General features: G+C 54.8%; 1 protein-coding gene across 3 annotated transcripts in view; it reads left to right on the top strand.

The window, feature by feature from the left end:
• Nucleotides 1-295: 295 nt before the first annotated feature.
• Nucleotides 296-25,587, top strand: part of BIN3 (bridging integrator 3) — a 37,961-nt gene continuing 12,669 nt past the window's right edge. The window contains exons 1-6 of one of the 3 annotated variants that reach the window (XM_030510229.1): nucleotides 296-825; nucleotides 10,079-10,127; nucleotides 16,998-17,038; nucleotides 17,653-17,714; nucleotides 21,336-21,472; nucleotides 21,807-21,847. In XM_030510229.1, the coding sequence (XP_030366089.1) occupies nucleotides 818-825; nucleotides 10,079-10,127; nucleotides 16,998-17,038; nucleotides 17,653-17,714; nucleotides 21,336-21,472; nucleotides 21,807-21,847 (338 nt within the window). In that variant the 5' untranslated portion in view covers nucleotides 296-817. Of the gene's footprint in view, nucleotides 826-2,241; nucleotides 2,298-6,384; nucleotides 6,567-10,078; nucleotides 10,128-16,997; nucleotides 17,039-17,652; nucleotides 17,715-21,335; nucleotides 21,473-21,806; nucleotides 21,848-25,587 lie in introns of those variants that run through there. The other 2 variants (XM_030510228.1, XM_030510227.1) reach the window with 2 other exon arrangements.

The raw sequence follows: 25,587 nt of genomic DNA on the forward strand, positions 1-25,587 counted from the left end.
CAGTTTAGCATCATCCTCCCTGGCTGTAATTACCGCTGTTTACCTCCACCTGCTCATGGATAAAGCCACCCCTGGCACCCATCCCGGGCCTCCTCCCTGCGTCCCGTGCGGCGGCACGTGCTGCTGTCACCCTGCGGCTGGCAATGGGGGGCAATGGGGGGGTCTGGGGGCACCCGGAGCTCGGGGGGTGCTCTCCTTCACACCCCACACCCCCCCCCCCCAAGGTCGAGGCTGATGGGGACGGTGCTGAGGACATGGTGGGGTGATGGTCACCCAACCAGCTCTGCCGCCTGCCCAGCCTCCTGGGGATGGTTTTGGGGGGGGGGGGGGCGTCTCCCCAAACCTGTGTGCTCCTGTCCCTCCAAACGTGCTGCCTCGCCTTGGGCCTGCCCGGCCGGGGCACCCCCGTCCCTGCCCATCCCGCACCCACCCTGGGGTGCTGCTGGGCACCCCTTCCCTGCGCCCCTGCCCAGCGCAGGGCGCTGCCGGGCACCTCTTGGGGCACCTTGGGGTGCTCCCGAGCACCCCTGCCCACCCCAGGATGCTCCTGCCCACCCCGCGCTCCAGGGCGCTCGCCGCTCCGGTGCTTTGATCCCACGCTCGTTCCCAAGGGATTTGCACCGTTTTTCACCGTTTTCCACCATTTTCCCCCCGTTTTTCCCCGTTTTTCACCGTTTTCCCCCGCTCCCCTCTGCCCCGTGACGTCACTCCCCGTCCCGGCATCACCCTCCCCTGTTCCTCCCGCCCAGTGGCGGCGCTGCCGGAAGGGGCTGGGCGGCGGGTGAGCGGCACTTCCGGGCGAGCGGCGAGGGGAGCCATGAGCTGGTGAGTGCGGGCCCCCGGGCCCGGTCCCCCCGCTCCGCCCCGGGACCCCGCTCCCGGCACCGCCGCGGGGTGCCCCGGGCCCCGCCGGGCCGCGGCCGTGCGGGCAGTGTGGCGGGTGCCGAGCGCGGGGTGCTCCTCGGGGCCCGCGGGGGTGCTCCGCGGCCCGCAGCGTGGCTGCGAGGAGAGGATGCGGGAGCTGGGCCCGGGGCGGGCGGCCGCGGCGGGGGGCCCAGCGGTGCCCCGGCGGCGGGGCCCGCAGGATGGGGCCCAGCGGCAGCACGAGCGGCGCTGGCCATAGACTGAACCGCAGCGAGTCCCAGCGCGGCTGCGGGTGTCGGAGCCCTGGCGCGGGGTGCGGCGGCTCCGGCCCCGGGGACACCCCGGCCCCGGCGGCGGTGGCGGGGGGTGGTCTCCAGAGGTCCCCGCGGCTCTGAAACGCTGTAAACCCGCCGCGGGTCCGTGGAAGTAAAGCTTGTTTGTTGTCAACCAAATGGTTCCTACGTGTGTTTGAGCCGGGCTCGGGAAGGAGCCGCCGGGCCTGTGGCTGCTGCTCTTGTGCCTCTTCCCCGCTGCGTGTTTAAAGGAGTGTTAGAAATGAGTCCCAAGAGCCACACGGGATTCCTCATCCCTGGATATCCCCATGGAGCCAGCGCTGGGACGGGAGGGATGTGGTGGGTCAAGGAGAAAGGGGGCTTGTCCTTCCCCAAAGGTCTCAGGTTGAGTCCGCCAGGGCGGGAGTTGAGGGTTGGGAATGGGGGCACTTGTGGTCTGGGAACATGCGTCAACAAGAGGAAACGGCCTCAAGCTGCCCCAGGGCAGGTTTAGATGGAGCTGAGGAACAATTCCTTCCCCAGAGGGTGCTCAGGCATTGGAACAGGCTGCCCAGGGCAGGGCTGGAGTCACCGTCCCTGCAAGTGTTCACACCCCGTGTAGCCGAGGCCTCAGTGCCGTGGGTTAGTGCTGGCCTTGGCAGTGCTGGGGAGCACTTGATGAGGTGAAAAGTCTTTTCCAACCTGGCTGGTTCTGTGATTCTATGACCCGCACACAGGGACTGGCTAAAATGGGGCCTTTTGGTTAAAAATCCACCGTTATCCACCAGGTTCCTGTGGTTCTGCTTCACCCGCCCCAGAGCAGCCGTGGCTGGAGGCAGCCTTGGTCAGTGAGGGGCTTGGAGCTGCCTTTTGCCCTGGTGAGCTCTGGGCTGGAGGAGACCTGCTCCACTCTCCTGGCCCGGGAGCAGCCGCAGGGCCCGTACGTGAGAGAGGAACGTTCCCTTCACATCATGGATGTGGGGTAGTTCAGGTGAGAATTGTTCCCTGTCCAGCAGGTATTACCCAGAGCATCAACGCTTCCCTCCAGCCGCACTGGGCCCGGGGACTGTCGCCTGTGGCCTCTGGAGGCTTCCCAGCCACACGTGGCTTTCGCTGAGCGATGGGGTGGTTCTGCCTTTTGCTGGGGGCGAGGAAGGAAAGGTCAGTGCTGGGAGGAGGAGGAGGGCAGCTTGGATCTGAGCCTCTTTCTTCGCGGGCAGCGGCAGCCCTGCAGCGAGCCGAGGCGGCGCTGAGGCGGGCGGCGCGGGGCTGGGAGCCCGCAGCGTGGCACCGGCACAATCGCCCTCAGTGCGGCCTCGCCGCCCGCATCAATCAGCCCATTCACTGGGAGAAGCCGGAGTTCAGCGGGAGCAGGCTCGGCGTGACGTGCGCCGGGTGCCTGCGTGTGTGTGCCGGGCCGGGGGCACCCGCTGGGCCAGGGCATGCCCTCCTCCTCAAATGCCAGAGCAGGATGCGGCCGTCCCTGCCGCCCCTGCTCCAGCGTTGTGCAGCAGAATGTGCCTGTTCAGGTCACACGTGTGTGTCTCGTGCGTCCCTCTGCGATCACAGGCACCGTTCGACCCGGCTCAGCACCCACTGAACCCCCTTTTTGCCCACATTGGCTCCTGCAGCCCACCAAGAGGCCGGAGCTTCGTGCTCAGCCCTGGCCTGCCCCTCGTGCTGTCCCTCTGCCTCCGCTTTGGCTTCTGGAGTGCTCTGGGAGTCACCTGAATGGTTTGTAAAGGCTCGTGCGAGGGGTCCCTAAAGGGCCAAGAGGCTGTTTTGCGGGCAGGATGGTGGATGCCTTGTGGAATTGTGCGTGGATAATCCTTTGCTTTCCCTTGCTCGTGGTGGGTTGGGGCTCTCTGTGTCAGGACACGGCAATACCCGTTGTACCAACACAGGGAAACTTTGCTCCAGAGAGTAAAGCTGGTGGCAGAGACTGGATGAAACCCCCAAATTCCCGACTCCTGCACCTAGGCAACTAGGCAGTGCTGGCTTTCTAGGCTAAGCTTTATTTAGAGCAGGAGGAGGCTTGTTTTGGAAACAGCCTCGCATGGACAGATGAGATGTTTTCTACATCTCAGCAGAGCTTGGTGCCTTCCTTTTGGCTTTCGTGCTCTGAATTGGGATCTCTTGAACACATCCTCCTCCCCCTTGCCCTCACCGCTCGCCTGTGGCCATGTGTTTTGGAGGAGAGAGGGAAATATTCCAGTGATTCCCTTGGCCACCACTCCTTTTTAAACAATGAAGAGAAATAAAGTGACGGCTTTTACTGGATCAACACCCTCCATTGCCACAAGTGTCTCATTCATGACCACCTAAAGGGTATTTTAAGCCTCGTGGAACCACATAAACCCAAATGTTGCAGCAGCTCGTACCCAGCCTCCCAAACAGCTCCTCTTGTCCCTTCCCCGGCTCCTGCAGGTGATCTCAGCAGCGGGAAGGGGTGTCTCTGGCGAGGCAGCTTGGCCCCGCGCGCTGCCTCTGGGCCCCGCTGCAGCAGCTGCTGTTTGCTGGGGGGAAGAAGGATGTGAAGCAAATGTTGATGGTGAGGCAGCGCGAAGCACGTGTGGGGTGGTTGCACTGCGGCGCATCCTTGCTCGGCGTGGGGGGGTTGCTGTTGCTGGACCGCTAAACCATATGCCTCTTGGCAGGGAGCTCTTGCTGAGTGGACTAAGGAGCTGGCAACGATTTGAAGTCAGGGTTGGAACTGGTTGTGCACTGTTTAACTCCCCGGGTTGTTACCAGACACAACCCAGAGTCAATGGGAATGTGTTTGCTTGAGATGTTTGGGGGTGGAGGTGAAGAAGAGGAGCTGCCCCTCTCAGGAAGGATGGATTTACACCTTCCCTAGCAAGGGAAGAGTGCGGGGAGGAGGCAGGCGTAGCTGGTTGGCAGCGCGAGAGTAGGGTTGTTGCTTATTCATGTTGGTTTCCGTGTTTTGGAGCTGTGCTGTGGCCACGCCGGGCAGGTGGGATGCAAAACACAGCCCAAGGCACTGTTTTCTTTCCAGTGAATCAATATTGATGGGTTGGGTTTTTTTTGTGGAGCCCAAATCCCAGCAAATCCTGACATGGTCAATGGCAGCGTCCCCAATCCTTCCGAGTATCAACGATACCGGGAGCTGGAGATGAGCACGGGATAAAATGAGGTTGGATGAAGCAAGTGGATACCAGGGCAGTGAGCAAGGTGCACGCTGCTCCCAAACACCTCCCTGCACGCTGCTGCCACGTGCAACACCCCTGCGAAGTGGCTGCACGTCCCAGGATGGAAGCAGAAGGGTGGAAGCTGGCGGCGCCCGCAGCGGTCCTCGGGCTGCGATCAGCACGTTAGCTGGGTTATCCTGGTTAGTTTTCTCCCTTCTTTGCCCGGGTGGCTAAACCCCAGTGTTCTAGTTGAGCCCCAACCGTGCTTCACAACCAGGCTCAACTTAAAATGGGTATTTTTGTAGCAGAGTCAGGGCCTAAAACAGCCCTGCAGAATTGTGCTCGCCTACGCGCCTGGCGTGAGTAATTTTCTTTTGATGGGTGAGTAAAATATCATTATATTTTTTTTTTTTTTCTCCTGCTCATCTTGGAATGGGTGGGAGAGTAGATTCTGACATGATTTCTTGCTTCGCTTTAACACTGACACCACGCTTGGCTCCCTGCAAGATGCCAAGATACGAGCAGCCCCTGCGCCGGAGAGACGGCGCACCTCGGCGCTGCCGGCGGCGAGGAGGGCGCCTCGTGGCCCCGCGCTCCCCCAAACCACACAGCGCGGGTGTCGACATCGGTGTGCTCCTTCTGCCCCGCTGCAGGGGCTCACCCTGGCATCCGCGTGTGGCTTCGTGCCTGAGCTCACAGCGATGGGGTGGAAACGCGGGTGGGAGCGCGCCATGGGGCTGTTTCTGAGGGGCTTCCTGCTCCTCTCGGCAGCCTGTGACCTCCCCTCTTGCCTCCCCCGAACAGAAAGCCCAAAGCAGGCTTTGGCACAGCGTCTCCCTCGACAGAAGCTGTTTGTGATCCATTTGAATAATTTTTTCCCTTTTTCCCCCCCCCCGCTCCGTTGCCTTCGCGCTGTGTTTGGAGCGGTTGCTATGAGGCGGGGGGAAGCGGGGTGGGACGGTGCCTGCAGTTGCCATGGACACCGTGTAGTACAGGGAGGAATCCGGAGCGATGCTCGGGATTCACGGCTAACCCGGGGCTGCCTTCCTGCCTCCCTCACCTGGGCAGGGCTGGGATCCCGCTGCTCTGAGGCCTGGAGCCAGGGCAGCCCGTGTGGCCATGGGTTTGCAGCTTTTGGTGGCTTTTAGGACATCCAAAGTCGTGAGATCCATGGTGCTGGTGCCCAGGTTTGGGCTTTGTGGCATGGATGTGCACGGTGCTGCATAGAATCATAGAATCTGGAATGGTTTGTGCTGGAAGGGACCTTAAAGCTCCTCCAGTTCCAACCCCTGCCACGAGCAGGGGCACCTTCCACTAGAGCAGGTTGCTCCAAGCCCCCGTGTCCAACCTGGCCTTGAACACTGCCAGGGATGGGGCAGCCACAGCTGCAGAAGGAATGATGGAGAGGAGACGCTCCAGCCATGGAGATGCTCACTCCAATTCACTCGCCAAGGGCAGTGAGAAGGGGAGAGTTGAGAGTTCAGCTGGAAATGCAGTGCGCAGAGCTCTGGGGCTGCTCTGCCTGGGGCTTGCTTAAAGAAAAGGAGGAAAAAAGTCCAAAACTTCCCATGGGAAGTGGGTACTTTTAGCTAACCATGGATTGAGTTGCTGGTGTGTCAGTGGTGGTACCGATACCACCGGGTCATACCACACTGGGGCTTGTGGGTCCCTGGCAAATGCTGCCAGTGGCAGAAATACTGATTGTGATGGTGTCTGGGCCTCGTTTTTCCCCTGTGTGTGGGTACCTAACCTCCAAACCACAGTGTGAGCAGACACATTCAGTTCTCCCTTCCCCTTCCCTTGCATGCTCCTTGTCCATCCTGCCTTCCCTCCCTCCCCAGCCCTGGATCCGCAGCAAGCAGTTCAGCATCCCCAGGGAATGCGAGGGGTCTTCTGGGCCTTGGTGAGGGGTTGCAAGGCGACGTTCAGATGGAAGGGTCTTCAGGGGCATGGGTGGCATCCACCAAGAGTTTATTCCCAGCGCACGTTCCGAGCGCTGGCCGGGGCCGATGCCAAGGTTTGAAGTCCTGCATGGTCCAAAGGGACCATCACCTCCCTAAATTAGCAGTGATTTAGTCTGATTCACGCTGGCAATTCCTCTGTGCCTTCGTTTCAGGGGACTGGTGGAGAGTAGGAGTGGGAGCTCCATGGTTTAAGCTCCAGCTCCCCGCAGACCTCATTGAGCTGTATTCCCTCCCCTGCCTGCAACTCTCCTGTGCATCCAGAGGAGAATGAGCTGCTTTGGGGTGTGTGGCCCTGGGTTTGCACATGGAAAAGCCAAGTAAATATATGACATTGCTGGGGAAACTTCAGAGAGAATTAGCCACAGCTTCTCCCACCTTCCCCTCCCTGGGGTTCCTGAGCATCCCTGAGTAGAAGCTTGCAGGATTCTCTCCACCCACACTTTTTTCCCTACTTTAAGCTCTTCCCACCCCTTCCCTGCAGTATTTCGCCCTCCTCCCTCCCAGCTGAAGCCCACTCCCTTCCCAGCCTCCCGGTGACCTGGCTGGGCTGGGGCTCGGGGCCGGGATGCTCCTGCAGGCCTGCGGTGTGGCGGGGAGGCCGGGGTGAGAAGGCTCCGGCTGTGACTCAGCGTGCTCGCGCTCTTCAGGAACAGGATTTCAAGGGATTTCACACCCCAAACACAGCCCCAGCTTTCTCTCGCTCAGCAGAAACGAGAGAGCAAGAAAGAAACGCACCAATTCTGGATTGCCTTCGGTGCAGCAGTAACGGTGGTAACGGCGCGGCGCTGGTAACCCATCGCGGTGAAAGATAGCGACCCATTGCTCCCCAACTTGTTTGCTTTATCCCCATCGCTTCGTCTTCTAAACAGAACAAACCCCCCAGCAGCTCTTCATTTTCAAAGCACACAGTTGTTGCTGTGTCCCCCCCATTTTGCAGGCTGGGCCTCATGGAGAGGCAGGAATTCTTGGTGACAACAGTCTGCTGTCGTGTTGTAACGCATGGGCTGTATCCATTTGTCTTAAAAGCTCGGAGGAGATCCGTACCTCTCATCTTTTGTTCCTGCTCATGCATTTATTTCCCCCCAGCACCATATTAAAAGGCAAAGATGCAGAAATGAGGAAAGATTACCTCAAATTGTGAACTAGAACACCAAAATATATAATTGCTGAATAGACATCACTTGCATGGGGTTGTTTTGTAGAGGTTTTACCGAGACAGCCATAATTAGCCAAGTGGCATCACGATGCTAATAGAGATATTTACTGCTTCAGAGTGGAGTTGCAGCCTTGGGAAGCACTCCAGTGACTTTGTTTTGTTCTGGAAGAAAGTAGCTGGGATTGTTGGATTCCTTCCCCTTTGTGGTGCGGTGGAGGCTGGGGACGGGATGGGGTGGGATGGGATGTGCTCCCCACTGCCTGCCCCTCAGCTGCTGCCTGCTCTGCCTGTGCCACTTCATGGCTTTGCCTTGCCTGTTCCCCACATCCCGGCTTTTGGGATGGAATTGCCTTGATTTAACCCAGCTTGCCAGTGGATGCTGGCCACACAAGGGCCAGGGGAAGGTTGTGCACAGGCAATGCTTTAGTCACCCTTTTAACTGTGCTTTCTCACTAGGAACCAGCCTAGATCCAAGCTGGATCATGTGCTTGCTGGAGATGCTCAGCAGCTGCTGTGGCTTGTCATAGAATCATAGAATCATGGAGTGGTTTGGGTTGGAAGGGAGCTTAAAGCTCCTCCAGTTCCAGTGGTAGAGAAACTTTCCACTGGAGCAGGTTGCTCCAAGCCCCTGTGTCCAACCTGGCCTTGAACACTGCCAGGGATGGGGCAGCCACAGCTTCTCTGGGCACCCTGTGCCAGCACCTCAGCACCCTCACAGTGAACTCCCTTGGGTAAAGACCGCATCTTCTCATCCTGCCACCGAGATAGATTGATGCCATCACCTCCAAAACCACGGCGTGACGGCACCCGGCTGCCATGGGACAGCCTGTGCCGGTGCCGGTGAGGGAAGTGCCTCATTTGAGTTTATATTTGACCCGTGTAGGAAAACACAAAGAAAAAAACCTTTATTTTTTCACTTTCTTCCTGTAAGGCACCACACCCCCAGTTATTGACAGGGTAATTACACACCAGCCAAGGGTTTGTTTAGGAAAGAAGTGTGATTCAGACTGCCACAGGAGCTGGAAAGGGTTAACAGCCCCAAATTACATCGCTCCCACCGGAGCACCATAAACAGGAAGTTCTCCTGAAAAAAACCCTTAGATTTAAAGCTGGTGACTCAGGTTGGCTCCTGCTCCCAGAGCTGCTCCGGAGCCCTGCACCCGGCACGGGCCCAGGCTGTTACCGGTGCCTAATTACACCGTTGGTTTGGAAGCAGTGGCCAGGCCGGGAGGGATCGGGGCGGCCGGGTCATGTGGGGCTTGTTTTGTCCGTGGGGATGTTGTGTCCCTGGTCGCAAGCGCTTTCTCCCCTGGAATCCCAGCCTGGTTTGGGTTGGAAGAGCTCATCTCCATCTCCCCTCTGGCAGGTTAAAGCCATTCCCCTTGTCCTGTCCCTACAGGCCCTTGTCCAAAGCCCCTCTCCAGGTTTCCTGGAGCCCCTTTAGGCACTGGAGCTGCTCTAAGGTCTCCTGTTCAGGAGCCTTCTCTTCTCCAGGCTGCCCCAGCCCAGCTCTCTCAGCCTGGCTCCAGAGAGAACACCGGCCTGGGAGTGTATCCAGTGGCCAAGAGCCCTAAAATGCATGTTATTAGCTTAGGCTTTGGGTAGTAGTGTGAGAGTTTGGACTGGTCCGAGTGGGGGCTCAGCACCATCCCAAGAAGGGGCTGGTGTGGATTTGGGATGCGATGCCGATGCCACTGAGCTATAGGCGTGCTCTGGGAAAAGATGCTTGCGTTTCGTTACAAGACCCATTTTGTCTTTAGTTAAAGCACTGTGATGCAGAGAACATCGGGAGGTTTTGGAGGAGATGCTTTAACTGAGCAGCACCTCTTTAACTTAATTAAACACATTGAAAGCAGCTGCTGAATTCCCAGCTTTTGGTTATCCTGAGAGGTGAAATAGATGCAGCTATTTTCCGGAGGGCAGCGTGGCTGTAACCCCGGCCCCAGCCACCCCTGCCTGTGTGTGGGGTTTATGCTGAGCACCCTTCACCCTGGAGCTCTCTTGCGTGGGGAAGCTCATTCAGGTAACCCAGATTTCCTGGGAACCATCCTGAAGGGTTTAAGAACGAAGGAGCTGTTGTGCTGCAGGTGAGCTGCTCCTCCAGCTGCTCCGGCACGGCACAGGGATCCTGTGGAGCCGCTCACACGCAGCTCCAGACACCCGGGCTGGTGCTTTATTTAATACCCTCTTTCTAGATATTTACAGGGCTTACTTATTTATTTATTTCCCCTTCTGATTTGTTTTCAAACGTGTTCTTCAGTCAGAATGCTGGAGCATCCATTGCATTCCCAGCCACTGCATTCCCAGCCATTGCATTTCTAACCACTGCATTTCCATCCTTTCAAGGCCAGGTCGGACGGGGCTTGGAGCAGCCTGGTCCCTGCCCATGGCAGGGGTTGGAACTGGATGAGCTTTAAGCTCCCTTCAGCACAAACCAGTCTGGGATTCTATGATTCATTTGCCTCCTGGGTGGGGAAAGGGGTTTCAGATGGAGGTGCTGACCTTAGGGAAGACACTGGCTCTTGGAGCAGGAGCACACTGGAATGAGGTGTTGCTGCCCCAGGCCAAGCCCTGCTCACCCCAAACCCCACCACTGCGGATGAGACCCACAGGGCTGGGCTGTTTGCAACCAGCAGCACTTGCTTTATCCATTCCCTCTTCTCTCTTTTCCAGGATACCGTTCAAGATCGGGCAGCCCAAGAAACAGATTGTACCCAAGACAGTGAGTAAACCAGTTCCCCCTTTTTAGCTCCAGCCTTTGATCATGTGGCTGATGAGTCAAGGCAGCACTTTGACTCGTCCCATTTCGCAGCGTGTCGTGGGAGGGAGCTGGGAGCAGCAGAACCTGTTGCTGCGTGTGACCAGCGCTCGGCTCCTCGTGCGGGGAGTGAGGGGGAGCCCGACCAGGGGGAACATTTTACTTTGGGAGCTGTTTCTTTTTGATGTATTTCTTATTTTTTGGGCAGGGGGGGGATGAGGGGAAGAGCTCTTCTGGTCTGGCACCGTTTTCCTTGGAGATGGCTGAACGGGCTTCCTTCCTTCCTTCCTTCTTGCAGCAATGGCTTGTTTGTTCATCCTTTCTGAGCAGATGGAGGAGGAGGAGTGGTTCAGATCGCTGAATATAACTGTTTCCAAAGAAAGGCTCATAAGCTGAGATGCTCAGTGCTCGGGCGTGAATTAATTTGTGCTGCACAGCATTTGCTTTAAAAGCAAATGAAAACCGCATTTTGTATTCTCGTGGATTTGAGGCTCCCAGCCCAAGTGCTGTTGCTTGCAGCTGGCTGGGGGTATTTTCCCTTCTTAAGCAGATTGTCTTTGCATTTGTCCCATGTAAAATAAAAGCTGTGGGACCTCATGGCAGCTCTCCCTGAAAACTAACCTGCATTCCTGCTCTGAAAGAAGTGCCCTGACAGTGAGCATCTTGTCTTCGTAACGGTGTTGGTGACCTAATCCCTCGAACAGACTAACATCCCTGATCCTTCCTCTCCGGGCCACTCATCGCGGCTAATTCCCTCGGGACACGTGGGCACTCGTGTTTATGGGGCAGTTTCTCCTCAGGACATGACATCTTCCCCTGGAGGCACAGGCCTGATCCTGCCACTCCCTCGACACCTCACTTGTCGTGGTGTGTTTTGTCGGGTGCTGTAGAGCAGCGATTCTGCAGCAGCTCCAAACTGTCCGTGTAAAACCCGGGCCAGGCAGGTGCTGGAGGCAGGCACTGATGACATTCCTCAGTGGTTTTTGCATCTGTTCAGCTGCCCTTTTCCAGGAGCTGGCGATGGTGCTGCTCTATGTTGTCCCCTGGCCTCAGGTCTTTACACCCATTCCAGTTCCTTTCAGGGGCCTCCTCGCTGCCTTCCTCCCGGAGATTTTGCCTCTCGTCTTCATTCCAACACCAGTTTCCTTCCAGGCTGTTGCAAGAACCAACTGCTCTGGGTGTCTTGGACATCTCCATCCCACCCGTTCTCACATCCAGGTTGACTATTTTTCTGTCTTGCCAGCGTTTGCTGATTTCCCTCTGCTCCTGCTGCATTTGCTGCTGCAAAAGGTTTGTGTGAGGGACTTGGTCTCCCCTGTGCTCTGTTGCTGCTGAAATCAGCTGTCCCTGAGCTGCAGCAGGAGCTTGGGCTCTCTGCACATGAATGGTGGCACCTTTGAGAGCTGCTGGGATGTGCTGTTCTGAGGCTGTTGGCAGGCACTGCTTATAGATACAGATATATGTGGGGGGGGGTTAAATAGAACAGCTCAGAATATCCAGGAGGCAGAGGTTCATTCAGCAGTGCGAGTGCTTCCAGGCCTTTTCTCCTTCCTGCTTTCCTTCCTGCCTGCTTCCCTTCCTCCCTCTCTTCTTCCCTACTTCCCTGCTTCTCTTCCTGTCTCCTTTCTTTCCTCCCTCTTTCCTTCCCTCCTTTCCCTCCTTCCCTCCTTTCCCTCCTTCCTTCCTTTCCCCTCTTCCTCCGCTCCCCCAAGAACAAGTTTTTCTCTCAGCGACTCGGTGGCTCAGAGTTTGATGCTCACTTTAAAGAGGTTCCACTTGCCGTGTGTTGACACTCTCCAGGCAGCAGATAATGTGGAAAGCAGAAGGCAGGAAGCCCAGAGCTTTGCAGCCTCACAGCGAGCGTCAAGTGCAGCTCTTCAAAGAACAAACGTCAGGAAACCGCCAATATCCCCTGGGAGCGAGGCTCAGTCGTGGGGTGGGAGCCATGGGGCTGCTTTGTAGCTGGAGTGAGCTCGAGACCCCCAACTTTACCTCCCAGTTGCAGGCTGAGACGCTCCATCTGTGCGGGCTTTTGGGAGCGGTGGCAGCAGCCAAGGCCTGTGATATTCCAGATGTTGGGCTCGGGAGGCTGCTGCAGGAAGTGGGAAGGTGTGGCATCTCCAGGGCTGCAGCCCAAGCCCTTCCGAAGGGAAGTGGTTGCGGGTAGAGGATCTCCCACTCGCAGAGATTGGACCACAAAAGAGAAGGGAGGAGGGAAAAAGAAGGCATTTGTTAGGCTCTAACTGATTTGGCTCTCCATGGGGCATGGAACGGGAGGGCAGGAGAGGGGCTTTGCTCACCAGCGAGCCTTTTTTCTCCTGTTGATGAAACGATGCTGGGGCTGGTGTCAACTCCAGACCAGCACTAGTACTGAAAAGCAATTTGCCTGGGCTGCAGAGGGAATTAGTCATGACTCCCTGTGCCCACTCGCTTCTGATCCTTTGGAGAAGGGCACGGTGTCAGCCACCGTTTAGCTCTGCAGCTAGAAGGAAACCCCCATAGAAAATAGTGGCTGGTGAACTGAAGTGATCTCCCCCCCCGCCCCAGCCATGCCTCTGCTTTGTGTCCACCTTAACCTGGGCAAATCCGATTCCAGACAGCATAATCTCTCCCCTCCTCATCCCTGAAAAGAGCAGCTGTCACCGGGGCTTGCGGAGAGGCCAGGAGCCGGGTGGGAGCGTCCAGTGCTCAGGGAGGACCTGCTGTCAGCACAGCCCCGGAGCACGCAGCACCACAGCCCCATTAAACTGATGCCCAGTGATAGGAGTTAAACCTGTTAGAATTCTGCCATTCTACACAGTGGTTATTGCTCAGACCCGGCGCAGCGATGGAGCCTCTTACAGCACAGATGTTCTTCTCTCCCCCAGGACAACTTCAGCCCAAGCACAGGTTACGTTGGAGCCGGAGCCGTGGTTGTGTTCCATGCGCTGTCGGAGCTGCAGCTCGCTGAAGTTCAGCTGTGTCCCCCGGGGTTGTACCCTGCTCCTCACCAGGGCTGGGCTTTATCCAAACAGGCAGGGAGAGCGGCCGTGCATCCCTATGGGGCACGGAGCCATGGTCGGGAAAGACAGCAGCTCTTGGGATGGGGCAGCCCCTTCCCATCACCCGGGTTCTGCTCCTTCCTCCCTGCCCCTGGCCTGGCTGACTCAGATGGCTCGCCCTCCTCCTCCTCGCTGGCTAACCTTGGGTGAGTCAGCTTGGCAGGGAGCAGAGACCTGAGCTGGGAGCCCGCGCGCCTGCCAAGCCTCCCTGCCTTGACTCATCCCAGCAGCTCTGCCTTCCCCAGGGATGTCGGATGGAGGAGCTCCATGAGCAGGAGGATTCCGGCCGTCAGCGCCTTTCCATTGGGCTCCACCAGCGAGCTGGAATGCCCAAAATAACGGAGGAAATGTCGCAGGAACGGTGGGGTGAAGTCAAGTGAGGCCGCTTACAACACTTTTACTCACTTTTACCCTCTTCCCTCCATTTTCAGTGGGACATAACCAGTCTCTGTGGATCGGAGGTGTGTCCTCCTTCCCTCTTATCGTGCCTTTCCTGAAAGCTTACTTGCTAGGTGAGGATTTGGATTGCTGGCTGAGTGCTGAAGCCTATGAAGTCCCAGCTTCACCCTCACTTTGCAGCATTCCTTTGGCTCAGGTCTCTGCTGCTGGATGCAGAACAAATATTCCCCCACATTACTTGCCTTCAATCTCCTCTTGCTTGATGGAGTGGCAAAGGTCAGCAGGAGTTCCAGGTTAGAGCAGAATTTCTGGCCTAATTATATGGGTTTCTCTGTTTCGGAGAGGAGGGAGGAGGAATAATATGCTTTCCTCTTCCTCCCAAGACCCACAAATAGGCTGGGACCACTGGAACATGTAGAAATCCACTAGTTCTCCTCCTCCAGGAACAGAAATTAACCTCAGGGGAATAAGAAGGTTCATCACAGTCCCTTATTTCCATCTCTTTGTAGTATCGGCTTTGGTCTTGCTTCGTTGCCTTGTAACCATGGTGTCGATTATGATATTGCCCTTAAAGCAGGAGGGATGTTACTGGAGGTGGAAGGCCTGGTGTTTGCAAACAGAAATAACTGGGTGAAAAAGAAGAACATGGGTCGATTTCAATACTTTTAAGAACTCCTCGTTCTTTATGTAGATGTAAATAAAGCCCCAGGGACGAGCACTCCTGCATCACCCAGCCCCAACGCCTCGGAGCAAAAACCTTCCGTCCAGCACCACGGTTTGATTTGGAGTTTTCAGAAAGAGGCAGCAGAAAGTGAGATTATTTTAATATTACGGAAACTTCCCTCCAGGATATTGTAATTTTCTTGCCTGTACTTCTTGTTCTCGTTACTTTTAACGTGATAATCTTCTCCATAGCCTTTTGCTGTCAGTGTCGGGTACGTGTGGCTATTGCTGATAGCTGCTGGGAGCAGAATTACTGTGTGCTCTGCAAAATGTACTTGTCTTGCTCTCAGCTTGTCCTCCTTGTACGCCTCGGATCTGCTGGGTGCTGCTGCCTGTAAAGCAGCACAGTAGGAGCACGAGAGAGCAGGTTTTAGCTGTCTAGTGCACGGGGGGCCCTGCTCCTCGCTGCTTGTGTGGTGTAGCCGGGCTCTGGCGGTGCAGACGGGAGCAGTGATGACTGGGGAGGGCTGCCCCAGCCCGCAGACTGTGATGGCTGGTAACCAGTTGCTACTGTGGGCGTGAAAGAGAAGAGCAATCCTCGGGCAGCTGTCTCTGCATAGATGGCACTGGAGATGGGAGGCAGGCCGGGCAGCTGAAGCGGCGCCTTCTTCACCTCCGTCGGATGGAGAGCGCACGCGGGCAGACGGGGTTGGGTGTTCTGGGGGATGCTTGGGATGGTTTTGGTTGAAGGGACCTTAAAGCTCATCCAGTTCCAGCCGCCTGCCACGGGCAGGGACACCTTCCACTAGAGCAGGTTGCTCCAAGCCCCATCCTGCTGGCCTAGAACACTGCCAGGAATGGGGCATCACCAGAGGGTCACAGGAGGAGGAAGTTTTGCCTTCCTTCCATTAGGCAACAATGCTTTTTGCTCATCCCTACACATTGCATGGCCATGGGGGCATCTAGCAGCACAAAGGAAGGGGCAGAGACTCAAGAGTCTTCACACGTAGCTTAATTTCATGGCCAAACCCTTTAGATCTTGGAGGAAGTGATGGCTGAGCAGACACCGTGGAGAGGGCTGGAGCTCTGTGCCACCAGCCTTCAAAGGACAGATTGTTGCGCCGTCCCCGGCCCTCTGTGGTTTGCAGCCAGAACAATTCACACATCAGGCATATAAATAGAGCGCAATAGTCCCTGGATAGTTTAGGAGCCGGAAGAGCCATGGCAATGGCGGGTGGGTTTACTACGTGCTGGTTACCTGAGCTCCAGGCACCAGCTGCTGCGGATTCTGCACCAGGCGCCCGGCGTGTGAGCTGCCCCCACACCGCCCGGGCCCGTCCTCCACCAGCACCATTTTTAGCATCACAACAGGGAGCTGGAGCCCGGTGGAGGCTTTGCATCGCCAGGGAAGAGCCAGCGTGCATCCCCCGGATGGTGGGAGCTGACGGTGGGGACAGCTGGCCTCAGGGATGGGGCTGGAACGCCGCAACGGGCACCGGCAGCTTCACATTGCGCCGGCGTGTCGCTGGGAGGCTCAGGGGTACCTGAGAGCACAGGCCAAAGGGGTGCTTAGAAAAGGAGGCGTTGGGGAAACTGGGGTTACTGGGCTCCATCTTAAACCACTGAGTCTTTTAATAGCAGTTTTGATTGAAAAGCAGAGTCCCTTTGCAGCGTTCTGCTTTCACGTGGCGCTGTTACATCAAGCCTGGGTTTGAAATCCCGAGGACAGCCTGAAGATTTGGAACAAACCTTTGGATCCTTCTCGTCCTGGCTGCTTGCAACACTTAGCGTTTCCTTAATAGCACGGGAGCTTGACAACACAAGTGAACCCAGTTTTGATCCCATGACAACAAAAGCGCATGTATATATTTACTCTTGGCTGGTCAATTGAAATCCATTTGCTTATTTGGTTGACGAGGTGTGGAATGAATGTTTAAGTGTGTGTTAAAACAGTCAGCATGGAAGGAAAGTTCCTTAAAATATCTTGTATCACTGGAGATGTGCTGCCAGATAGCAAGTAGGAGGAAGCAGTCATTGATGTAGCATCGGGAGGAGGCTGCTCTTTAGCTCGGTGCTCTTCGCCAGCACAGGTTCCTCCTCCCTTTGCAAGGTGTTGCAGACACTTGGGCTGCTCCACCTGAAGTGGTTCATCAGAGGGAGCTATTGCAGGAATAAGGAGCGTGTGGAGAGGGCAAATAATGCGGAGGGTGGAGGGCTTGGGGGTGGTTTGGGGGTTTGGGAGGAGAAAAGCCAGCCCATGGAGGCTGGGGAAGGGCAGAGCGGCTGGGCTGGGGTCTGGCAGACCCACCTCAGAGGTCCTTTGCAGGGTGCTGCTGGAGGACAAGTGGGTCCTCACAGCTTCGGGGCTGAGGGAAGGGGAAGCGGGCTTGTCCCCCGCCAGCACCGCCGGAGCTGTGGGCGCCCGTGGCAGCGCGCGCCGAGTTGTGATCTCTCTGCTTTTAAGGCATTCCCATTTACTCTGTCAGCTTCCAATTCATGTGCTGGAGCGCGTCCTTGGAATGAGCTGACGCAGTTGGTGGCAGTGTCTTTTGCTCTGAGAGAGTCTGGAGGGAAAAAAAGCCACCCAAGACTTCATTTCTGAAGCGTAACTCCCATCGGAGCTGCAGCTTCCCGGGGTTCACGTGGGCATTTCCTCGGGCCAGGTTTCCAGCACGGGTAGTTTCCACTCCAGTGCAGAATTTGAGCTGATTTCCATCTCTTCTTTCCGCAGGTGGAGAGAGACTTTGAAAGGGAATATGGCAAGCTCCAGCAGTAAGTATCAACCACACTGGTAGAACAGGAACCGTCGCATACTTCTCTTGTGCCCTCTTATTGCATCCTCCCAGGGGATTTTGGCCAGTTACGCTCTTCCCAGCAAATCACTCCCTGCCCTGTCAGCTCTGATTCTTCAGAGTTTCTCCTGTGGCTCCTGTGTTCAAAGTGTCCTAAGAAGTACTTGCAGCGGGGCTGAGGTTTGCACATTATGGCAGCTCTAAAGGAAAGAGTGTAAAATTGCCAGAAAACTGAGGGGTCACCAAACAGCTCAACACCTCTGAGGACCAGTATTGGTGTTACCATCCTGGCTGTGTCACACACGCTCGCAGTTATCATCTGGAAGCATTTGGCTTCTCCATTTGTGGTAAGTGTGAGGACTTCAGAAAATATGTGCCTTTGAGTAAGAGATCCCCAACTTGAAAAGGTTGAAAAGCATCTGAAAACAAGCCGAAAAGGTTGAGCAGCACTGAACTGCACAGAGCCTCGCCTGGATATTTTTAACTCACAACAGAAGCCAGCATATCCAACCCGTAAATGATTTGTTGCACGTATGATGCGCTTCGGTTTCTTTCTTTCCAAGATTCACTTTGCCTTCTTCTCCCATCTTTCAGATTGGAAGATCAGACCAAAAAACTTCAGAAGGATATGAAGAAAAGCACAGATGCAGACTTGGGTATGTGACTGTAGGATACATAGACTGTGAACTTGGCCACAAAGAGATGAAGTGACTTTCTCAAGATCACATGAGTAATCTGTGACAAGTCTGGAAAACAAATCTAGATCTCAGTCCCACTCAGTTTGCTTAGTTACAAGGCCATCTGCATGAGCAGCATCTCAAGCAAGGGAACAGAAAGTATGGTATGGGCTTGGTCCCTGTCTCCTGAGCTGCAGCTTGCTGGGTGGCCTTGGACGAGTCACTTTGCTTCTCTTTGCCTCAGTTTCTGCAACTGCAAAACTAGGAGTAATTATTCCAGTTCTCGTGTCAGCCCGGCAGGAGCAGCCTCCAGCTGAGCCTGTTGTGTCTGTGTATTCACCTGCTTCAGTCGAGAGCATGTTGTGCTGTCTGAAGCCAAAGGAAGGTGGGGTGAGGCGCTGGGGGGTCTGCAGGGCACCACGTAGGCATCACTGTGTGTGTCTCACGTGTGAACTGCTGCCCCGGCAGCTCTCATTCAGGAATAACCCTGCTCTTCCCCTGCTGGCTGCCTGCTTTGGCTTGACCTGGTGGCAGTGGGCGATGTAGGAAGCAATAAACAAGTTATCTCTGCATGTACCACACCGCAGCAGCCTGCGTAGGAAACCGGTGGGACCACACCACGTGGCGCAGGCTTTAAATGACGATGGGAGAGAGGAGACGGAGCGATGTGGCGCAGGGAGAAGTGGATCTGGTGGGTGCTGGTTGTTGCACCGGGCAGGGCAGCGTGCAGAAACACGCAGCAAAGAGCTGCTTTGAACACAGATGGCTTTTCTCTGCGTGTGGTTTGGAGGAGTCCCTCTTTGCACCCACAGCTCCAGAGCCAAGGCAGATGCACCAGCGCAAACAGGGGTGGGCTGCCCTGGCCCAGCGCTCATCCTGGGGGCATTTGGCTCACGGGGAATAACGGGAGTGGGAAGGAGCCCCAGCGAGAGGGGTGGCAAATCTGGGGCTTCCCATGATGCAGGCTCTCACCTGTGTGTATGTGCTCGGATATTGCCAGACATCAGCATGGATCCAGGCTCTTGCCCACGCTCTCCCACCCATCCCAGCACAACGTCTGTGCTCTCAGGGGGAGAGTGGTGGGAAAGGCGCCGGGAACGGCACCGCCCGGACTCTTTTCCAGGGTGAAAACTGCCCTTTCTGGGGACTCTGGTCATTGTCAGGGATCCGTGGTAAGTTTTTCCTTGTGAAGGATTCCCCTCCCCTCCCTTGCAGTGGGCGTTGTTTATATGGAGCATTTCAAGTCCCAGAGGAGCTGTGGGAGGACTTTCTTTTTCCGTTCTGCTACATGGCAGAGTCACAAAATGAGCCTTGGCCAGATCCTGAGATCTGATTTCTCATTTAAAGGCATGAAATCATGAGTGTAAAGGGAAGATTTGGAACGGGGTCTGGAGAGGGCTGGGTGAAGGCAAAGGAGGTAGATCTGCTGGAGCACTGGGGACTGCTCTGCTCACCTGGCAGTGCCCGTTCCCAAGAGGAGATGGCCGTGTCAGCCCTGCCAACATGCAGCCCCCATATCTGACAGGGACTGCAGTGTATCGGCGTTGTTGTGTCCTCCCAAGTGTCTTATTTCTTCCACTGCACCTCTGTGCTGAGGGGGGTGATTATTCACTGCCTGCAAACCCTCCCTCAGCAAACTGGACCTGGTGGCTCCAGTCTCCACCTTCTGCCAGGAAAGACTCAGCTCAGAATAAGTCCGATTCCTCCATCTGCACGACAAGGTCCCAGCACACGGCTGGGGTCAGGGAATGGTTGTTAGTAGCACGCTCTGTGCTGTGGCTAAAGATCACTAACCCCCTTCCCACCCTCTTTCCAAGCCAAATGTGATCTTAGGGAGCAGGAGGATGTTCTTTAGTTGGAGACAAAAGCTCTTCTTTTGGAATGAGAAGCAGGGAACCCACTGCGTCCGTGGGGCTCGGTTTCGCCCTCTGGGGCGAGCCTGCCTGTTCTCCCTTCGTTCAAACCAGGAGTCAAACCAGCAGTGGCTCTAAAATCACTCCTTTTAACTGGAGTCATGTCCTGCGTGGTTTGTGAACAACGGGTAGCACAGACCCTCCTGAAGCCCACCCCGAGGGGCAGGCGATGCGATGTGATCCTCCCCTCTCTCCTTTCTCCTCTCCTTTCCTCTGGTGCGTGAGGTACCAGTTGAGTTTGAAGAGGGGGCTCACCTCTTTACGCTTCCAACCCTCTCCTTATGAAGGGAAACTCATTTTTCTTGCAGCGGAAGGAGTTCTGCCATTCTTAACCCCATCCCGTTTTGGCACAAATCCTTCCTCAGATGTGGTCACACATATGGATTATATCCCATCTGTTTAAAGGTTTAAATGCCTAAACCCTTAATGTTTGGATAATAGACGGATACGGTAGCTTTGTTATCCCATAGTTAGCATCTCATGCTGCATTGAGTTTCCCAGCTCTTTAGCTTCTGAGCTCTCTGATAATTGTGTGTAACCTTTAAATCAGACTGTTTAACCCCTTGATTTATGATCTTAAGCCCCATTATTCAGATGACTTTAACTTCCAATATCTGAGCGAGTGCAGCAGGAGCTTTCCAAAGCTCCTCTGTGGCACGGCTCAAGCATCTGGCTTCTGAGCTGAAACTGGAATAACTTCCAGCAAAGTGCTGACAAAAAAGAACATGTTTTTTTAGTGCTCATGACTTTTTCTTCTTCTCCGTTATTCCCATTTCTATCAATGCCTTTTGATTAATCTTTTCTATTTTCCATTCTGTACCTTCGCTGCTTCATTGCTCTTTTATAGCGGTCCTGTCGGAGGGATTGAGTTTTCCCTTTGAAGACCAAGTGTTGGGATAGGGAGAGACTTGTCTGATGGAAAACAAGCACAAGTGCTCAACAAGGCAGGAGCTGGAGCCTGTCAGAGTGTGACCTGGTGGCTTTGGATTTCTTGGTGGCTGTATCAGGGTCCGAAGAGACTTTACATTTCCCTTCGGTTCATGGGGCACAAGATCTAGTTCATTGAGGGAAGGTGCTCAGGCAGCCTCTGTCAGTGCTGCTTCTGTGCAGCCTATTTCAAGAGTAGAAGGAGAAGCCTCATCTTTCAGTCCTGTCATTCTGGTCCTTTGCCAGCACTAACTCCACTTAAAATATATGTATTTCTGTAAAGCCGTTTGAAAGACTTAATGGACTGTGATTTTCCTCACTGTGGAAGAGCTATAGTGAGCCTGAGAGTGACACTTAATAGTCTGTTGAGAAGAGATATATTAAAAAAGCCATCTACATGTTTCTAAGAGAAGAGTGCTTTTATAAGCCTGGTATCATTTTCTGGCAACGTCACAAGCCATACACTGGAGTGGTTCAGGCTTGATTCTATACAAACAGCTCTCTGGGTGTTTATGTGAATGGATTGGTGGCTCTTCCTTTCTCTTCTCTCAACCAGCAGTGAAGGTCTTCCTGGGAGGTTGTGCTAAATCCCACCTCGGTGGCTCAGGTCACCCTTTGCAGAGGCAGTGCCAGCCCTGTCCCACCAGGCAGCTGCTGAGACACAGCATCCCAGACATAGCATTCCCCTTGTCCTGTCCCTGCTTGCGCTTACAAAGCAGTGACCTCTCCTCTGTTCTTTGCCTGCTCCTGTTGCCCACAGCCATGTCCAAGTCAGCTGTGAAAATCTCCTCAGACCTGCTGTCTAACCCGCTGTGTGAGCAGGAGCCCAGCTTCCTGGAGATGGTCACAGCCTTCGACACAGCGATGAAGAGGATGGACTCTTTCAACCAGGAGAAGGTGAATGTGGGTTTGGCTGAAGAAAGGGACACCAGGGGTGCTGGGGTGCTGTTGGTATCTCACCCTTCCAGCAGATCCTCCCTCCTTTTTTGTCATCATCTCCAAGATGCTTCCCACAGGAGTTTCTCTTTAATCTTATTCTTCTGGCTCTGGTTGAACTGGGAATAATTTCAGCTCATCCCGAGCACATGGGAGAAGTTTTCTGGTTTTGGTTAAAGGGCATTGTGGTTGCACTCAGAAGCCCACATCATCCTATGGCAGGCACTGTGCAAACATGTATTGCTGTGCAAACAGGCTTCTTCAACAAGCCTGACATGTAATTTGCTTTCAACAGGTGAATCAGATCCAAAAGACAGTCATAGAGCCTTTGAAAAAGTAAGTACCAGCCTTGTCTTATGAGCCACGTCGTGTGTTTGTCATCCCCATGTACTTTAGGGATGTGTATCATCGAAGGAGATGTTGGCAGGTTAGAAATGAGCCCTTCCTAAAGAGGGAATAGTTCACATCCCTGGGGCAGAATGGCATCTCCTGGTCTTACAGCTGGGGCATGGAGAGGTGTGATGGGTTAGCTGAGTCTGTACTCTGTAGCAAGGGTGAAGACTTCTTGCGTCTGAGCCTGCCAGATGCCTTCACCTGGACCTTAAGGGACACCTGAGTGAGTAACACTGAATTCATTAAAGCATTCAATATCTCTCCATTCATGTGCTGGTTACTACCAACACTTTGCTGCTGCTGAATGAGAACAATCAACTGGGGAGCTCCACCGCAGGCCCAAAGCTTCCTTCCTGTGGAAGCTAAAACTAAACTAAACTAACTAAAAAAGTAGAAGCTTGCTTTTGGTGAGAGCTCTTCCGTGTTCACACATAATATCGCCATGCAGGAAGGAAGGAGATGTGAGAGCTGGTGCAGCTAGGCAGGAGAGGTGGGAGGCATGGACAGAAAACACCAGCATCCCCATCCCGGGTGGATAACTGGTCTGAGCCCCTGGGGAGTGACTTGCAGATCTCTGCAGGAGTCAGCTCAGCCCGTGCATGGTCTGAAGGGGCAGCGTGAGGTGTGCGGAGGGGAGCCCGCTGCAGGGTCACCCCATCTCACCCATCACAGGAGTGTGCCAGAGCCAACCTTGCTCCAAGCTTGGGAATAAACCCTTCTCAGGGAGCAAAGCCCGAGCACTGCCAGCACTGCCCTGGTGGCAGGTTCCATCTTCCCCTGTCGTGGTGCTGTAGCAGCACTCAGCCATCCCTCAGCACCTTGCTCTGACCTGGTGCAACTCCCTTCTGCCTGCACCATTCCCACCGGCGTTAGCAGCTCTTCCCAGTGTCAGGGGCTGCACCCGAAGCATTTAAGGAGCGCTGCAGTTGCTGTGCCAAACGTCTTCTGAAATCCTGAGATTTGCTGTTGTGGTACGAGAACAGCGAGCGAAAATAAAATCAAATGACTTTAATATGACAGTAAGTGTTGCAAATTGCCGAATACCAATTTCAGCTCAGGTTTGACACAGGCAGGGTTGGTGGGTTGCTTGTTTTCTTGTTGCTTCTGCCCGAATCTGAAAGTAAAATCTCATCTACCACTTAGTGCAAGAGGTTACAGTGTGTTGCTATCCGGGGGATGTTTTGGTGACTCAAGTTTTACCTCGGTCGTCTCTCCACGACCAGAAATGCTTGATTATTTAGGGGAAAAAAGAAAGAAAGAAACTAAGAAAAGAAAGAAAAGAAGAAAAAAGCCAGGCTTGTGCTGTGGAATTGTGTTGCTTATTATCTAGATTGTCCTCATGAAAGATACATTAACTGTTTCTTCCAGCATTCTGTTCAAATTGGAAGAAGGGCTTGTGTCTCTGAAATGTTCCTGTTGTTTTTTTCCTCCCCAACTTGTGTTACTTGATGAAATGAAAGATAATACCTCTCCCTGCAAACCCTGCCTTCTGCTTTAAACCTAGGGGCTCTTAATTCAAGGCAACAAAGCCATTTCCACCTTGCTGGTGTCTTGCTCTGCCTTTGTGCAGCTTTTAGCTCGTGATACTCTAGATGGAGATGGTGGAGAAGGGGTTTGGGGCAGCGACGCAAGATCAATCCCAGACTGGTTTGGGTTAGGAGGGACCTCGAAGCTCATCCAGTTCCAACCCTGCCGCGGGCAGGGACACCTTCCACTGGACCAGGAGCACTTGCCCTGGGAGGTTTCACCTCACAAGGTGCAGTGCTCATCTCACCGGTGATGTGTTGGTGCTTCATGAAGCACGAGGATGTTCCCCTCAGCACCCTGACACCTCTCAGTGTTCGCAATTCTCTCCAACCTCCTAAATTTCCATAGGACTCAGACATGGTGTTTTTTCCCTTCCTGCCCTTTGGCACCTGCAGACAGTTGCTGTGTGCTCTTAAACAGCTTAGGTTTCATGCTCGGAGGGGCTGCATCTCCACGCCGAGGAAAACTGTTCCTTCCCTTCCCTCTTCCTGCCTCCTTTTGAGCGTGGATGAGTTGTGGAGCCAGGAACATTTCTGAGGAGCCCAAGGGTCCGTTTTGAGGCTAATGAGATGCAGGAGAGAAGCGCAGAGCTTGCACCTCCCCTGTCCTGCTGGAGATAAACCCCAGCAACGCTTCTGGGGTAGAAGTTCCAGATTAATGGAAGCTGCCTTGAGGAGCTCTTCTTATTCCCACTGAGGTATCGCTTCTCCTTGCCGACACTGGCCTCTCCCAACTGGCTGTGACCTAGAAAAGAGGCTTTTGCTCCAGCAGCTGCACTTTATTACATCTTCACTGGTGGTCTCTTATGGTTTTATTAGCCAAAGAAACAGATAAGTATAATGCAGGCAATTATCATTAGTGGTAATGTGTTGTAATCAGAGGCACATGTGCATTAAAATCTCCATTCAGTTGTCCAGGGATGGTAGGTTGCAGACAAATACTGGCTTATTTGTGAAAGCATTTAAAGGAAAGAAGTAGTGGGGGAGTGGAGGCGCGTATTGTCCAAGTCCTTTTTCTTCTGGACACCCTGAGTTATTGAGCCCTTGGCTGGGAATCCTCGTGTAACTCCAGGGAAGGAGCAATGCCTGATTGAGACATTGCATATTGCAGCGTGTGGGGTTGGGCAAGGAGCTGGGAGAGGCCAGGAGGGGTCTGCTCTCCTCCTGGGGAGATGCCTGCTTAAATTCACACCAGATCGGGGGCTTTGGGGCAACAGAGGGAGAAAAGCAGCTGGTTTTTACATGACTCTTCCCACTCTTTACCATGGCTTGGGTGAGCAACAAGGCGTTTTGGATGGGTCAGGGGCTAGGGATAGACTGTGTACTGTCATGGAATCACAGACTCATGGAATGGTTTGGGTTGGAAGGGAGCCCCTTTGGGCAGTGAAGCTGCTCTAAGGTCTCCCCTTCAGGAGCCTTCTCTTCTCCAGGCTGCCCCAGCCCAGCTCTCTCAGCCTGGCTCCATGGCAGAGCTGCTCCAGCCCTTGCAGCAGCTCCGGGGCCTCCTCTGGCCTCGCTCCAGCAGCTCCACGTCCCTCTTGTGCTGTTGCCCCAGAGCTGAAGGCAGGACCCCCGTCTTAGTGTCACACATGGTGTGTCAGTGTTTAAGGAAGGAAGCAGCTTAAATGAGCCAGGTGGTTTGGAGATTCACAGGCTTTAATACCTTCCAGGGTCTCAAGTTAACAAACTTGAGCTGTCTGAACCTCCCTGAGCATCGGGATGTCGTGGTTGGGATGTTGTGGTTGGGATGTCGTGGTTGCCCGTGCTTGGCATCATCTCCTCGGCTCGCAGCTTAGTCCTGCTCCTGCAGCTGAAGCTCCAGGGCTGCTGCAGGACAAGGAGAGGCTTTGGCAGGGGTGACAGTGGGTGCTGCCGCCTGGGTGCCAGCCCCTGGGGCTGGGTGTTAATCCCAGAGGTACAATCCAGGAGCTGTTCACAGCAGATCAATGTCTAAATGGAACTGGAGCTGTATGTCAGCGAGAGCAGCCGGCGCTTGGCGTGTGGTGGATGCCACTGTGGAAGGTGTCCCTGCCCGTGGCAGGGGGTTGGAACTGGATGAGCTTCAAGGTCCGTCCCAGCCCATCCCGTTCCATGATGCTATGATCCATGGAGCGGGGGGGTCATCATCTTCCTCCCATGGCCCCGCTGTTAAGGTGA

The sequence above is a fragment of the Strigops habroptila genome, chromosome 21, assembly GCF_004027225.2.
Source record: "Strigops habroptila isolate Jane chromosome 21, bStrHab1.2.pri, whole genome shotgun sequence".
Classification (NCBI taxonomy): Eukaryota; Metazoa; Chordata; class Aves; order Psittaciformes; family Psittacidae; genus Strigops; species Strigops habroptila.